The 15,398-nt window shown below is 44.5% G+C and overlaps 1 protein-coding gene across 1 annotated transcript in view; it reads left to right on the top strand.

Annotated features, from left to right (window-relative positions):
- CHN1 (chimerin 1) overlaps positions 1 to 15,398 on the top strand; it is a 105,513-nt gene that overhangs the window by 71,268 nt on the left and 18,847 nt on the right. The window contains exons 8-9 of the mRNA XM_075153286.1: positions 1,230 to 1,307; positions 15,064 to 15,148. Of these exons, the coding sequence (XP_075009387.1) occupies positions 1,230 to 1,307; positions 15,064 to 15,148 (163 nt within the window). The remainder of the gene's footprint in view (positions 1 to 1,229; positions 1,308 to 15,063; positions 15,149 to 15,398) is intronic.

Genomic DNA, 15,398 nt, shown 5'->3' with positions numbered 1-15,398 from the left:
GCTAGCGAGGACCGGATTGTCCTGTGCATGTTTCATCATCAGTCGCATCAGTCCAAAGAGCAGGTTTCAGTCTGATTTAAGACTATGTGTCATTTACCTTCTGTTCATGTTCATAAATCCCTAATAAGAGGCACCACAGCAATTCAGGGTGTAGGTCTTTGGTGGAAGGGGTGGTGTGATGAACTTTTGGTAGCATTTGTGTTCCCATCACTAGTAGAAGAGGCTGATACACGATGTGAGTTTGAGGAGCCTCTTTTTGTGTGAAAGGCATTGAAAAATGTCATTTTAAAGGAAGAGTGATTAGCGTCAACGGTCGCATTAACTGCTCCCAGCTTCACCTCCCGGTGCCCAACCCATGTCAGGCAGGGTGGGTCGGGGAGAGCCGCTTTCTGTCACGTCCCCGGGGGCTGCTGTTCACTCTCTGCACCTGAGGATGCCCTGACACCCCGCACCCCCGCAGGGCGAAGAGATGCCATTTTGTAGCGGTGCGTGACTCATCCCCCGCTGACAGCCTTCCCGCTGGTACTTCTCCTGGCGCCAGCCGGGGGGGGAGCAGCGCTGCCCGCCTCGCCGGGACTTCATTGGCTGCGGCCGCCGGGGGGCCGGGGGGCCGCGGGGCCGCCCCCGCCCCGGGGGCGGTGCCGCTCCCGCTCCGCGCCGCCTCGCTCGGCGCGGTGCAGCCTCGCCCCCCGGCACGGGCAGCGGGGCGCCGGGCAGGGAGGAGGGCGCCGAGGCGTGCGTCCCCGCGCCCCCGCCGCCGGCCGCTGATGGAGGGAGAGGCTGCGGGCTGCGCCCCCCCGCCGCTGGCTGCCGCTGCCGCACATGCCCGGCCCGCCGGCCGCCCACCGGCAGGCCTGAGCCCCCGAGCCCAGAGCGAAGGGGAGCCCGCCTCGCTGAGTTAGCCGCGCGGTGAACAAGTGCCCTGCCATGGCCGCGCCGCCCTCCCGAGCAGTTTAGGTCCCGAAATGGTCCTGCTCGGTTTTTCGCGTCGGGTCTGATACGCACAGGGCGCGCATCGGTCCGGGGGGCTGTTCCTCCTTCCCGTCAGCTCCAAAATGCCATCCAGAGAGTCCTGGTCGGGGCACAAAGCGAATAGGTCTGCGGTGCACAACTCGAAGCAGGAGAGCCGTCAACAAGATTTATTGATAGCAGCCTTGGGGATGAAACTGGGTACTCAGAAGTCATCTGTGACAATCTGGCAACCTCTTAAACTCTTTGCTTATTCACAGTTGACATCACTTGTCAGAAGAGCAACTCTGAAAGAAAATGAACATATTCCAAAATACGAGAAGATTCATAACTTCAAGGTAAGAAATTATGCTGCTTATTTGTTTTTAAGGCACGGGAGCTATAGTTTTTATTCTAAAATGGGTCCCGTATTGCAAGGAAATAATGTATATGCAGACTATGACTTTCTGGGAACTTAAATGCTTCAATTAAATCTCATTGCCAGTTAAATCAATTAGACATCTTTAGAACATATCAGCAGAAGAACGAGGATTTTGTTGTTGACCGCTTGTGTGCACGTATTTATTTCAATAATATTTGCCGTATCTAGGTTATCTCTTTTATTTAGAATTGTTTTATACCGAGAGAGATGCTAAAGGTGAGAAAAACTGGCCAAGTTTTCTTTCAGTTCGAATGAATGTAGTTCAGTTTTACTTATGATGATATGATGCCAACAAATCTTTTAGATCTGTGATTAGAGGATTAAACTGATCTTATCTCAGTTTGTCGCTGGTAAATAGCTTCGGAGGTAAGAAGCATGTTCTACTGCATCTGGATGGAGCAGATGGTCTGCATTTCCCTTAGTTTCTGGCTTTTCTCCTCTGTTAATGAATTGAGTGTGTTGAAAGCAGCATGGCTTATTCCATGAGACTGTTGGAGCTGCTGGCATTAGCAACTACCTTGTGTTTTAATAAAATTTACTTAGTCTTCTATGTAGCTTCTAATTATTGTTTTAATTGTTTTAAATAAACGATGCTCTTTAGTAAGAGAGATACATGTCAATACAACATATGCATGTTCTGTGTCTGTCTCTGTAATAAGTGTTCAGTAAGGATTCAGTAATTTAACCTTTTGGCAGTCAAATGCATTGCATAATAGGCAGTCTTTATTTGTAAGACTAAATGAATTGGTGTTATACTGAATTCCTGTAGATGATGGTACAAACTTCATATATAGTACCTGAAGCCCAGATTTTATCTTTAATGTGTTGTTTTTTTCCCCATGTAGCTTTTGCTTTTATTTATTTTAGGAGAAGGGGAAATCATTAATATAATACAGGCATCTGATGATATAAGGATCTGTTAATTGTCTCTTCTTTTCAGTTTTGATTTCTATCACACGCATGTGCATGTGTGAATGTACGCGTGCGTGCACATATGTATATTTATCTATTGTCCATCTGATTTTATTTAAACCACCTTCTGGCTTTTGAGTTCAGATGATCACTAAAATTGGAAACTTTATATGATCAGGATGTTTTGTTTGACTTGAGTTCTTCAATGAAGCATGAATTTGAAAACCATGTACAAAATGTTATATAAAAAAGAATTTAATGTGAATGCTTGGCATAAAATAATCCTGCTGGCTGTCAGTTAAATGCAGAGCTTTTTTTCACAGGCTCCTGAGGTGTCCTAAAGATCTGAAATGTCTTGCAACTTGTATTTGTTCCTTAGAGTTTGAAGACAATTCTTGCAGATGCCAGCGGATAGCGATTTTCCGTGTACTACAGTATATGTAGGATAATACGTATTTAATTTTGCGCACATCTGTATTCCTTAGTTGCTTTCTTTTAACAGCCTGAAACACATCTGTTTTGAAAATACTCCGATAACCTGATTTTCATTCGTTTGGGTTTGTTTATTTGTTTTTCTTCCAGAAACTGTTTCTGGAAAGTTTGGAAGCTGTGAGTTTTCCAGTGTTTTTTCAAAAACAAACTGCGGGTCTGGTCCAAGGTCATAGCTACAGCACAAACTTTCCACACAGATTGTTTTCTTTATAATAGTTGTACTGTAGTTCCTTTATACATACAGTTGCCAGAAAAGTATACTTTGAGAAGTAACTCTTTTCTCAAGTCAGTGAAATTGGAGTCACCTTACACAGATAATTTTTGCTATAAAAAAGTAGAAGGGAACAAGCCCCTTACCCCTTAAAGGGTGTTCAGCAACCAACCTACCCGCTGAAGGAATGCTGCTGGCGTTCACGCGCATTAAATGTGGCTGCTGTCCCATTTTTAAAAAAATAACCATAAGCCCTTCGTAATTATTGCGTTATGGATCTGAAATGAATGGTCGTCGTTAGCTCATGCCCTTCTCTCTTTTATCATTCCTTGCATCTGTCAAATTTTTCTTCTCACATGTATAGACGTCATCATTTAAAATGTCTGCAGAAGTCTCCTAGGTTGCCTGCCAAGCAGCAAGTGTGCCACCCACGTGGGAAGGAAGGAAATGTCAGTCCCAGAGTCTTGAACCTAGACTTTTGAAACAAAACAAGAAAAAACAACCCAGAAATGAAACAAATTTATATAGTTCAGCTAACCAACAGTGACTGCTGTCCCCAGAGGCTCCACCAGCAACAAGGAGAGTGCACGCTGGTTTGTACTTCTGCGGCTAATCTTCTCTTCATTGTACAGGCACGAGGCAACAGACAGGGACCCCTCACGCTTTCCCGGCTGCTTCTTTGATCATTCACATTGCTAGTCACAGAAGTGAAGGGGTCTCAGAAATCCTTTTGTACTGGAAATGCTGGAACATCCCAGCAGAGGGAGGAGAAGGGGAATATCATTAATGCACAACAACTAGCGCTGTTGTCTTGGAGAGGGGAAGAAGAGAGCAGCAGCCGCTCCAGAGGCGGGCTGGGGTCAGCAAATGCCCGAGAGGCTTGGCCATAGATTAGGAGACCTCAATTCTCCCTCTGCCCCTGCACCTCCTGTCCCTGTGGGGTGGGTAGGTGGGGACACAGGTGAAGTTTGGACCCTCAGACTGTGTTCCTCCAGCAAAGCTCAGGTAGAGGAACACAGTGGCAGAGAAGCAGCGTAGTGATGGTCCTCACAGGACTGCAGATGCCTAGGGAAGGGGTGAACATAAAAGCTGCTTTTAACTCTTAAATTGTCAAGAGGTCTCCTGAATAAATCCGTTAATCTATGTTTTGCTCCAAGGGTTGTTTGAAAGAAGAACGTAAAGACAGTTCTGCTAGGAGTGCTGACACGGCTGGGTTTTTGAAAGGTTTTAATCTTATTTAAATCTGCTGGAATGTGAGTTGTCCCCTGCCTGAAGTGAGCAGGCTGGCTAGCTGGGATGACAGGGAGCTGTGCGGGCAGAGCTGGCTGGTAATGATCTCCACCAGCTCCGTAATGCTCTCCTGGCTGGGGAGGTCTAGTCTCTCATGAGCACATCTCAAATGCAAATACAGAGTGGCTGAATTCTCTTAGATTAATCTCCATAATTAAAGAAAGGGATGATGGCTTATAAATGTCAGATCTGACTGAGTTTTTAATGCCCATTTCTCAGGATGAGAGCTAGGTATTAAAAATATCTTATTTTTTAAGCGTATTTAGGCTTTTTCTGATTTATAAAAAGTTTTCAATTAATATTTCTGTGTTCTCCTCTAGAAATCTAACATAAAAGATTCATTTCCTATTAATTCAAATATATCAGCTAAAAGAGATCCACATTGTTTGACACAGCATTTTATTTAGCTCTAATTGAATAATGGGATTTGAAGGTGAGCTAGGACTACGAATGTGACTTGATTGGGTCTGTCTATTTGCATATTTGATTTCTTTTGCTTTCCCTCCGTATACTCTGCTTTTCTGAAATCCAGCACACCAAATGAGATCTCTTGTAAAATGAATCATCAGACCAAATCAGGACAGTCACTTCACCACCCTCAAAATTTCAGCCCCAGCTTCTTTCACAGAAAGGCTTTTCCTGTCTTTCAGTTTCTTACCCATTATGGGGAAGAAATCTCCCCACACTCTCTGGTACATACGTATCTATATGGACATGTGTGTGTGTGATGGATATCAAGTTCGTTCTTCCAGCCAATGCAGATGAACAATAGCATCTTCTATTTGGAAGCTCTGAGAGATCTGTGGGGGGCTCTTTGAAGTGCTGACAAGAAGCATAGCTGAAGCCAGTGGTGTTATTTTCTTACAAAAAGAAGCTTTATCATAGGGGAAAGTTCTGTAACATTTCACAGAAGTGGACAGAGTAGATTTATACCTAATCGTTCCCATAAATTTATTCTACAGCTGGACTCTACCAAGAAGAATGCTGTTTTCAGTCCCTTATAAACCTCATATTTGCTTATCTAGTCCCCAGAATGCAGCAGCTGTGATTGCTTGTAAATTAAAATACGATTTCTTACCTAGCTGATACCTGATCCATTCAATAATTTTAAGGGGAGGAAGCAGCTGGGCACTGCCTGGGCAGGCAGGTGAAGGAGGAGCTTCAGGCAACAGCAGGAACATCAAATTTGAGGGGAAAAGGGGCCTGGGGCAAAGTGCCATGTGGATTGAAACGTTCCGGGTTGGTTATTGAGAGCAGGACCGGGGGGAGCTCTGGGTTGGGATGTGTGAGGTGGCTTTAGGCCAAAGGACCTACACAGCAGGGGAATCTGAGTTGGGTTTAAGGCTACCCCATCTCTTCTCTCTCTGGTGAGGCAGGTTTTGTTAGGGTACTAAACACACAGGATTCCCCTTGCTCAGTCCTCCGGACTTTCCCTCTTTGCATCTCCTTGTCTCTCTATCTCCCCCTTACATCCCATAGGTTTTTGCTGTTAAAAAAGAAGATACACCTAGTGAGGTACCTTCTGCCCTGAGTCCGTCCCTACCTAATGTGGAACATCTTCTGCACGTCCTCCCCACCTGGTGCCGTGCTTTGGACTTGGGCACTGACCTTGCTCCTTTGCCTGCTCTTTGTGTGGGGTTGGAGAAAACAGTAAAACTATGCTTGAAAAATGCTAATGGCAAGGAGGGCAGTCATGGAAGAGGAGCATTAGCTGGGAGTTATGGGGTGATAGCTTAAAAGGAAGAGGAAAGGGAAAATTTGAGGTTAAGAGCAAGAAATCTCTTGGATAGTGAAACTTGTTAGTCAGTGCAATAACCTCCCCTTCATTGGCAAATTTAAAATAAGCCTGGACAAAACACCTTAAAGGCCTTTACTCCCCTCCAGCTTGTGTGACTCACGGGCCCTCAGGAATTCTTAGCTCCCTTGGCTGGTTATGTGTATTCCTTCAGACACCTCTGGCTCCTGATGACTTGGGCCAGCAGAGCACTCTGCAGGTGTTTTGTAACTGCCGATAGTCCAAGGCATAAAACCACTCTTCTGCCTAGATTAGTGCTGTGGTGCTTCACTGAAGCAAGAAGGTGTCCGTGCCTGTCAGAGCTGGACTGAAATCTGTGTTTCCATGCATCATTTTTCCCTAGGATATTGTCTCATTTCTTTCTTGCTCTTCACAAAATAGATGTGTCCCCAGAAGACTCTTTTTTGCTATCTTTCTGTGCAGTATTTGGTACTGTCATGCTGTTTCTTAGTCACTGTCTTACTAATGCCTGAGACGGCAGAGTCAATTAGTTGTAATAAATAACAGTTGCAAGGCTGCTTGGTGAATCGGTGAACATTCAGAACATAATTCCCTTTCAAGCCAACACTTCTTCCAGAGAGGAGAGATGTTTTTCCACGGTTGCTTAAGCCAAGTCAGCAGAGATGCTAATGAGTCTTGTTTGTTGAGATTCTTCATCTCCCTCCTCGACTGAAGCAACGTCCTGGCTTTCTCTTTGAGGGTGACCCATTTGAAAGGCCCAGCGGGGAGCTCCAGAGCAGAGACCTCGTGCTTTTCCAGAAGTAAGTGGGGGTAGAATATAGCCTTAAATGTGCACAAAAAGTGAGGACTCAGGTGAGGACCAGTCTCTACTGGAAAGGCTTTGCCAGTATAGACAGACTCAAGCATCTCTTTAATGGAGAGGCTGCTGATTTTAACAAGAGTTACTCAGCTGGTGAAATGCGTACTGCTGCTTTGAAACAAATAAGCTAACCTGGCCCTGGCCCAGATTTTACCAGTGTAATTGCATCTGTGCTAGGTGCTTTGCTAGTGTAAAAAGTCATAGCAAATCGCTTCCATGCCAAATCTTATTAATCTAACAAGAGCTGCTCAGCAAAGCCGTGCCTAAACACTGGGAAATGAGGAGATGGAAAGCGCAGAAGAAATACTGCGAAAAGACCAGGAACTATAACAAACTCTTGCTATATTAAGCAGAGCCATTTTTCTGTGACTTCTAACATGAACTCGTTTCTATTTCTGATCTTCTAAAAACTGGGGCAGATGCCGATTTGGGGTCTAGCTCCACTGAAAAGAGGATGCTGATTTTTTATTAGGTACAGACCTGGCACTGAACATATTTTCAAAACATCTTTAAGTGAGTCACTGCACTCAAATGAATATTCAGAAAAGGAGCTGGGTGCCTCTAGCACAGTCCCCAGGGAGGGTCTCTGTGTGTTCTCACAGATAAGAAAACCTCAGGAAATTTGATGTTTCTTTTAGACCCCTAGTACTTGAGGGAAAAAAATGTTCAAAGGCAGGGGAAATATCTGGAGAACAAAACTGGAGAAAAACTTCCACAAAATTTCTGAGAAGTTCTCATCAGCTCTGTGTCGTTGCTTCTGAAACTCATAGTGCATTATAAGACAGTTCAAGCCAGAAAAACTTTCAGGCATTGATGGATTTTAGTCTCCTAAGGTATTTATTTAATGTTACTTTTACTTTTTTACTTTTCGGGAAAAGCCAGGGCTTTTCCAAAGCAGATTTCAAATAGCACAATATTGTTTAACCCTTTCTGGTTTCTTAGTGCTAGTCCCTGAATTCAAGCTTTGCCTCTGTTTTTAAACAAACAAACAAACAAACAAAAGCCTTTTTTCTAAATCCTTAATTTATTGAAGCTGTAATTCCTTCCTACCACATCAGTAGTTTTATTAGTCCCCAGATGTGGATCCTGTGAGTCTTCCATGTGGACAGCCCCAAGAACGGACCAGCTTATGTCTGTGGTGAAGCTTAGAAATGCTCTGCTGGGGAGGACTGGGAGTTTGCCTCAAGGAGCATGTAGCACATGTCATGCTTTCTCATCATCAACAGCTTTTCCTCCAAATTAGCCTTAGCATCATTACAAAAGCATTTCTTTAGGAATCTCTTAGGGTTTTATCGTCTATTTACATCATTACATATATTATATTTACATCATTATGTATAGCATATATAATACAATTTTAATTCTAAGGATTTTATTCAGTTTTCACCTCTAGTTTCAGAATTTTTTGCACGGATACAGGTATCAAGTAACTTGGGCCTGGAATAAAATGGACAGTGTTCCAGTTTCTAGATATCAATTTAAAGAAAATCTGCTATTCCATCCTGAAAGAAAGGTGGCCATTTTCATTGAATTTATAAGCAAAAAAAGCCAACAACCTCTCCAGTTCTTTGCTTTGGCTCTCGTAGACCAGAACCTAACTGCAATTTCCAGTTGTTCCCATCTCTGCTGACATGATCAGCACAAACCAGAAAGTAAACAAGACATGACAGCGCTTCTGGCTCCAAGTGGGTGAGGACCTGGGGGAAGGTTTGCCTGCTTAACGTTCGTGTCAGTGTACCCCCTGGCAATGATGATGCTATTTATACTCCATGCTCTGAACCACGCAGCGTTCAGCCAGCATCTCTCCTCTCGAGAGCTGCTGGACAAAGTCATTGGGGTGGTCCCAGACTGGCTCCCCACCATTAACACCCCAGCTGGTCTAGGCAAAGTCAGCTTTCGTTTTGGAGAAGGTATGTTCCAATGGTCTCAGTTACTGTCATTTCTGTTACACCTTTGCATGAAAGCGATTATCTTGCAGGTATGGCTCTGCCGTGTGGGTTGTCATGGCAGTCTTTTTGCTTCTTAGATTACTCATCAGCAGCAGTATTTTCCTCACAGGAGGAATATCATGTACTGGAATATTGGGAGTGCTTGAGACCCTTGTTTTAGAGGCACTATCTAATCATTGTAATATATGCAATGATTAAATTGAATTGTTGCCCAAACTGATAGTTGAGTCAGTTGACTTTCTCACTGATATCTCTGTACTCTTCACATCCAGGCAATCTCTGCCTGGACCAGGGATGGATGGAAAGGGCATGCCTGTTGCGTGCCAACATGGTTTAATGGTGGTTTAATCCCAGCTGGCAACTGAGCACCACCCAGCCGCTCACTCACTCCCCCCCGGTGGGATGAGGGAGAGAATTGGAAGAGTAAAAATGAGAAAACTCGTGGGTTGAGATAAAGGCACTTTAATAAGTAAAACAAAAGCCGCGCACTCAAACAAAGCAAAACGAGGAATTCATTCGCTACTTCCCATCAGCAGGCAGGTGTTCAGCCATCTCCAGGAAAGCAGGGCTCCATCATGCATAACGGTTACTTAGGAAGACAAACGCCATCACTCTGAAAATCCCCCCCTTCCTTCTTCTTCCCCCAGCTTTATATGCTGAGCATGACGTCATATGGTATGGAATATCTCTTTGGTCAGTTGGGGTCAGCTGTCCCGGCTGTATCCCCTCCCAACTTATGCACCCCCAGCCTGCTCACTGGCAGGGCAGTATGAGAACCTGAAAAGTCCTTGGCTTAGTGTAAGCACTGCTCAGCAACAACTAAAACATCAGTGTATTATCAACACTATTCTCATCCTAAATCCAAAACACAGCACTATACCAGCTACTAGGAAGAACATTAACTCTATCCCAGCTGAAACCAGGACACATGGGTACACTCGGTGCCTGATAAAATCGACTGTGACAGGGAAGACAGACATTAATAATACAGGCTGAATTCATCGTTTTAATTGAGACTTACGATGTCTTCCATATCCAATTAAAAGCTCGGTAGAGTCCCAACAGGCAGAATTCAGTTGATGGAATTGCAAATCAGCTAGGACCACTGAGCTGACAGACTTCATCAGCAGTGTCCCGTCATCCTTGGGAATTTGTTTGAAATACAGTATACCCAGCAGAGCTGTACCTTTGGAGCACCACACGGTACAAATGCTGGATGCGTGCCGTTTATTCAGTCCCCGTCGGCTTTGTCTCCTCCTTGAGCACCAACGAGGCTTCTACCCAGAGTGCAGGACTCCAGTAGCCCAAAAGGGTAGATCAGCAATGGGTTTTTCCATCCTTTTTCAAGTTGATGTATTTCATCCCAACACAGATGGTAGTGCCTGGATTTTCCAGTTCTCACCAGCAGTTCAGCGTGGAGGGTCGCGGAAGAAGCTACGCTGCTCTGTACGGAGCAGGGGTCCTGATGGAGCAGGCGTTCAGGGAGACCATGGCAGCAGCCTCTCAACAGGGAAGGCTTTTTTGTACACTGTCACAAAGACTTCAGTTTTCTGTGTTTGGTCTTGATTTCGCATATCCATAGTTTATCAGATCTAGCCTTGCTTTTTTCCCAGGAATGGCTTTGCTAAAGCTCTGCTGATCCATCGTGTTCTTTCACACCGTGTTTGCACAGGACTTTGCTGATACTTCCTCATTCTCTTCCTCCCTGCCTTGACAAGTGATATAATGTAAGTCTCCCAGCTACAAATACTAATTATCTGCTGGCTCATTCTTGGTTTTCAGATAGCAATCAAGGCTGGCTGAACAACTGCCTAGTAAAAACCAAAAGCGTAAAAAATAAGTGGAGTTACGAGATACATGGGTAACTGATTTCAACAGTGACCTTTATAGAGCCTGAGAAGTAATGGTGGGAGATCTGCTTGAGGAGTTCCCAGCTTGTGGTAAAATCTGTTGTCAGATTTTTTTTTAATTTGGTTCTCCTAAAACTTTGTCTCTTTTTCTAAGAAATACTTTAATTAAATGCAAAACAAAAATAAATTAAATTCTAAACACTTACAGTTATTAATCACAGGAGTTAAGCTATTTTTCCCTGTATATAAGAAAATGTCTTTCAAGCCTAAGCAAAAAACTATCTTTCTACATAAGATCACAGTAGTTAAATGTTTATTATACCTTGCTGATGTTGTGGGAGAGGTCACAATAGAAATGCCTAGGTGTAAGCCCAATGTAAGGCTCTCCTCTTACCTCAGACTTGCAGGACAGCTCAGTAATAGGATTTTATCTAGTTTTTGCAGCATTTTATCCTTTAAAATAATCTAGATTTATCTTTTAAATTGAGTATTTCCCCTGGAATTTTACAAATTAAGATTAAAAACAGCTTATCTTGCTCTCCCGCTCACCCATTTTCCGCATGCTTAAAAAATCACTCACGGTTGAAGCCTTATGGAAGGAGAGAGAAAAAGATTTTTGGGGCGGGAGTGAGAATGGAAGGGTTGGGAGATATAAAGCCACAGTTGGCAATCCTGCTCTCTCACATTTTATAAGACAGTAAAATCTGCATATGGCAGATGCTCTTTTTATAAGGGGAAAGAAACCCCTTGTAATTTAAGTCAGGATCTCTGGGATTCTGCTGGGTGTGTTTTCAGAAATTTTTCTGCAGAGCATGTTTTAGTTTTGCAAACAAGCAAGTCGCTTGGCAGATTTTTAGAATGGGGAGTTAAATATAAAAATCAGAATGCTATATTAAACAGTGTCATATAATAAATGCAGTATTGTTTGCAGGTGCTGGCTCTGGAAATAGCAAAGGGATGCAAGCATTTTTTTTTAGCATGCTGCCAGGTCCCACTCTGCAGGTTGAAACAGGATTAGAGGCTGTTCTGACCTCAGAAGACCAATTTTTCGCTATTTTCTGGCATCACTTACAGTGTCTGATTTAATTTCCAGAGATGGTGTGTATTCAGACCAGCACAGGGTTAGACATCCAGTTCCGCTCCATGGTAGTGGGAAGATTAACACTCCGGCACCACTGAGCTCTGGGAAAGGACAGCACCGCTTAGAGACCCCAAAAGAGGCTTCAGAGCTGATGCTGGGGGGTTGTGTGCACCGGGGACGGAAGGACACTACGGCCTTTGGGCCTCCTAATTAATATTGCCAGAGAACCTCCCTATTCCATGTCAGATAAAGGATGAAGCAAGGCAGAGCATTATGGAACATAGGAAAACCTACCCTCAGCTTTTAATTTGTTTTGAGTTTGCAATCAGAATAATGGATAAGAAAGAGTAACTTGGACGGGGCAGTGCAAAGCTGAGCAGGCTCTGGATAAATCTTCTACCAGAGAAGTTAATTTCTTAACTGATGGTATGGAAAGGCGTTTCAGTATTTGGATGAAGCCTGGACGCGTGGGACGAGAGAACAGTGCTAATGATGCTGAGACAATGATCCTGAAGGGCAAAATCAATCTTGATCTTGTGAAGGGTGACCAATACATGCAGTGTTGGTAGGGAAGAGGAAAGTCTGTTTTGTCCTTGTCATTTTTAAGTTGATGAGTCATGTAAACTTCTCTGATGGGTGAGCTGAGGGCCAGGATAACGTCAGGGGAACTGGCTGTAGCAGAAAGGTAATTTATTTTTGTATCTAGGTGGATAATTGTTATTAGAAACATGAGAGAAACGGAGCTCATTAAAAAAATTCATAATAATAAAATAAAACTAAAAATGAAGGGAAGCAAAAGGTTGGAGTGGCAGATTTGGGACGTGGTAGACCCTGCAGAAGACTTCCTAGGGAGAGTCAGGAGGAGGTGGAAACGTGCAGACCATGGTAGGGAGCAAGATGCCAAGAAGGAGGGATGTCTGCCACTGAAACAACAGCCCAGTAGAGATTGGGCACCTGAGGTTTGGTGAGTATCGGCACTGGGGACGGCCCTGGAGAGGCCAGGATAGGACCCCACAATCCGGGGAAAGCATTAGAAACGCCTCAGCAAATGGCACATTCAGTGAATTTGATGAATTGAAATCAGCGAGTGGAGAAGCACAGGATAGTATCGTTCTTTTTATTTAGCAAGAAATGTTGATGTGTCGGAATTTGACTTGTTCTACCTGAAGAAAGAAGTCAAAATGTCAGCATTTCAAGGAACAAGACAAAATTCCCCCTCCTTTACAATCAGAGATACTAAAAAAAAAAAAAACCAACTTATAAAACTGAAAATTATTCTGAAAAAAGATTATTTTTTGCTCAAACTTTTGAGCTGGTGGTGGTTTTTTTTTTCCCATTTTCCTCAACAGAAATTTTGACAAATATTTTAAATAAGTGTTTTGGGGGGAATGCTCCTTTGACAAAAAAAAAGTTGGTGACTGAAAAGCAGCTTTTCTTTTTCCCCCTGAAAAAGTTCTGTTAGTCCTGCAGGCGTTAAAGCACAGCGTTTTGCTTGCGGATATTAGAATGTGCTTATTCTTGGAAGGGAGAGCTGCCAAAGACCTGGAAAAAAACACAAGGCTGAGGAAGAAAGCCAAGAGGATGTGGGTAGCGCAGGTGGGTAACAGAGAGGAAGGTGTGAAAAATCTCTTTGTGGTGGGAGGAGAAAGGAAAATGGAGACTACAGCTGCCGACAGTCTTGTCATCGTTTGCTGCAGAAGTCAGCTGGAGCTGTAGGGAGAAGGGGGCTCGTGGAGCACATCGCACCTTCAAAAGGTGCGTGGGAGCAGGTGCGGATGGCACCTGGCACGGCGGGGGGAGGCAGCCCGTGCCAGCGCTGGGAGAGCATGACGCTTCGCACCATGACACTGCCTCCAGCGATGCTCAGCAGCGTAGGGCTAGAGGCGATTATAAGCCGAGCTTAGCACAGATGCACATGTGAATTACTTGGTGAATTCTAGAGTAACTTTCCAGACTAATATAGCAATCTACCTCACTGCTGCTTCCTGGGCAGCAAGCGCCAGGAGGCTGCACACCTTCCCGTAGCCAAAACCGGAATGTGGTCTGAATTGCTGGGTGCTGCTCTGGGTTGTCACTTGTTGGAGGTAAGTGTCACCCGGGATCCAGCCGCTAGTTACATCAGCGGCACAGGGGATGCTCACCACCCCAGTCAGGCCACTTCATGTTTTGCTATTTATAACCAGAGCCCTGTGTGGACGTCAGGCACGCGCGTTTCAACCAGCTCCTTCTCTCTTCTGCTCCACAGCGATCCCACCGGGCAGTGCACGTGCGTCAGGTTACTGCCTGCTCTCATACCCGCTCAGTAGCTCTGGAGAACTGAGTGACTTAAGCCTAAAGCATTTTTATTACATTTCACTACAAATTTCATTTCTTTATGATCACCAGTTACTGATTTTTTTTTTTTTTTTTTTGTCAGCCTGTCTATTCTATGTAGACGCTCGAAGTCTTTTACGCTGGCTAAGGAAGTAATGATTTTCTCAGCAAAGCATCCTGTGGTTTCCTTCAGCAGGAACTTTATCAGAATAAAATCAGAAGCAGCTAATGGTGGCTGCAGGATTTGTAACAAGCATGTGAGCCAGGATTGAAAGCAGCATTGGTTTTTTTCTTCCTTAGCTTTGAATTTTTTTCCTGGTTCAGTGGATTCTTGTTTCCATTTACTAGATTCATTTGGATTTTCAATATATAGCATTAGTCTGAAGAGAATAATTTCCTTTTAGAGTTACTCTAAACTGGAAAGCCCCTAAGTGCGTTTGCAGTTTTTCTGTGTAGCACTGGTATTTTTGCCTAGCAGGACTCTCTCTGCCGGAGGCGAAATCTTGCAGCCCCCTACGCATTTCACACGGTACCTTATGAGGGGAGGGCAAAGCAGAAGACATTTTAAATTGAGGGGTGAGCTCTTGCAGGGTCACTGCAAAAGCCTCGTGGCTAAAATCCTGCCCGGACGGAGGGATGCCGAGAGGCGGGAGAAGGGCTGCGACCTGCCATTGCTCCTCTGCCCCGCATGGTCTGGGAGCAGACCCCCCAGACCCGGTTCTGCTGCTCTGGATGGCTCGGGATGGAGAGCTCCCGTTTCCCATAGGTCTGCAAGAGTCTTGGCAGTTAAATCTTTCTTACATTTCTTTCTTTCCTGCGGTGATAAAGGGAAGCTTCCAGCAACTGCATGCGGTGCCTTCGAAGAAGAGGAATTCTGCCGTGTTTAGACACATTGATATTGATGTCTGTGAAATAATTGGGTCATTTTCTGTAATTTTCCTTTCTGCTGCTGTCTTCCAGGTGCACACGTTCAGGGGCCCGCACTGGTGTGAATACTGCGCCAACTTTATGTGGGGCCTCATTGCTCAGGGAGTAAAATGTGCAGGTAACAGTCATTCAGTCTTCTTTTCCTGAGACAGTCCTAATGTGGTAACGGTGTAACGTGCTGCCTGCCCCACCATTAATACCGCGTGGCAAGGGTCTGATCTGGCCCCTCTTAAAATCGAAGAAGGAAACGTATCCACTCTACTGCTGATGGTTGCAGGTACCTGTTTCACTAACATCACTGCAGCGATGCAGAGCACCTCTAAAGCGCTCACCGAGGGGAAGTGATAATTAAGGGATTTATTTTTTCC

The sequence above is a fragment of the Calonectris borealis genome, chromosome 6, assembly GCF_964195595.1.
Source record: "Calonectris borealis chromosome 6, bCalBor7.hap1.2, whole genome shotgun sequence".
Classification (NCBI taxonomy): domain Eukaryota; kingdom Metazoa; phylum Chordata; class Aves; order Procellariiformes; family Procellariidae; genus Calonectris; species Calonectris borealis.
Note: the sequence above shows the minus strand (reverse complement) of the source record. Positions and strands in the feature narration are given on the sequence as shown.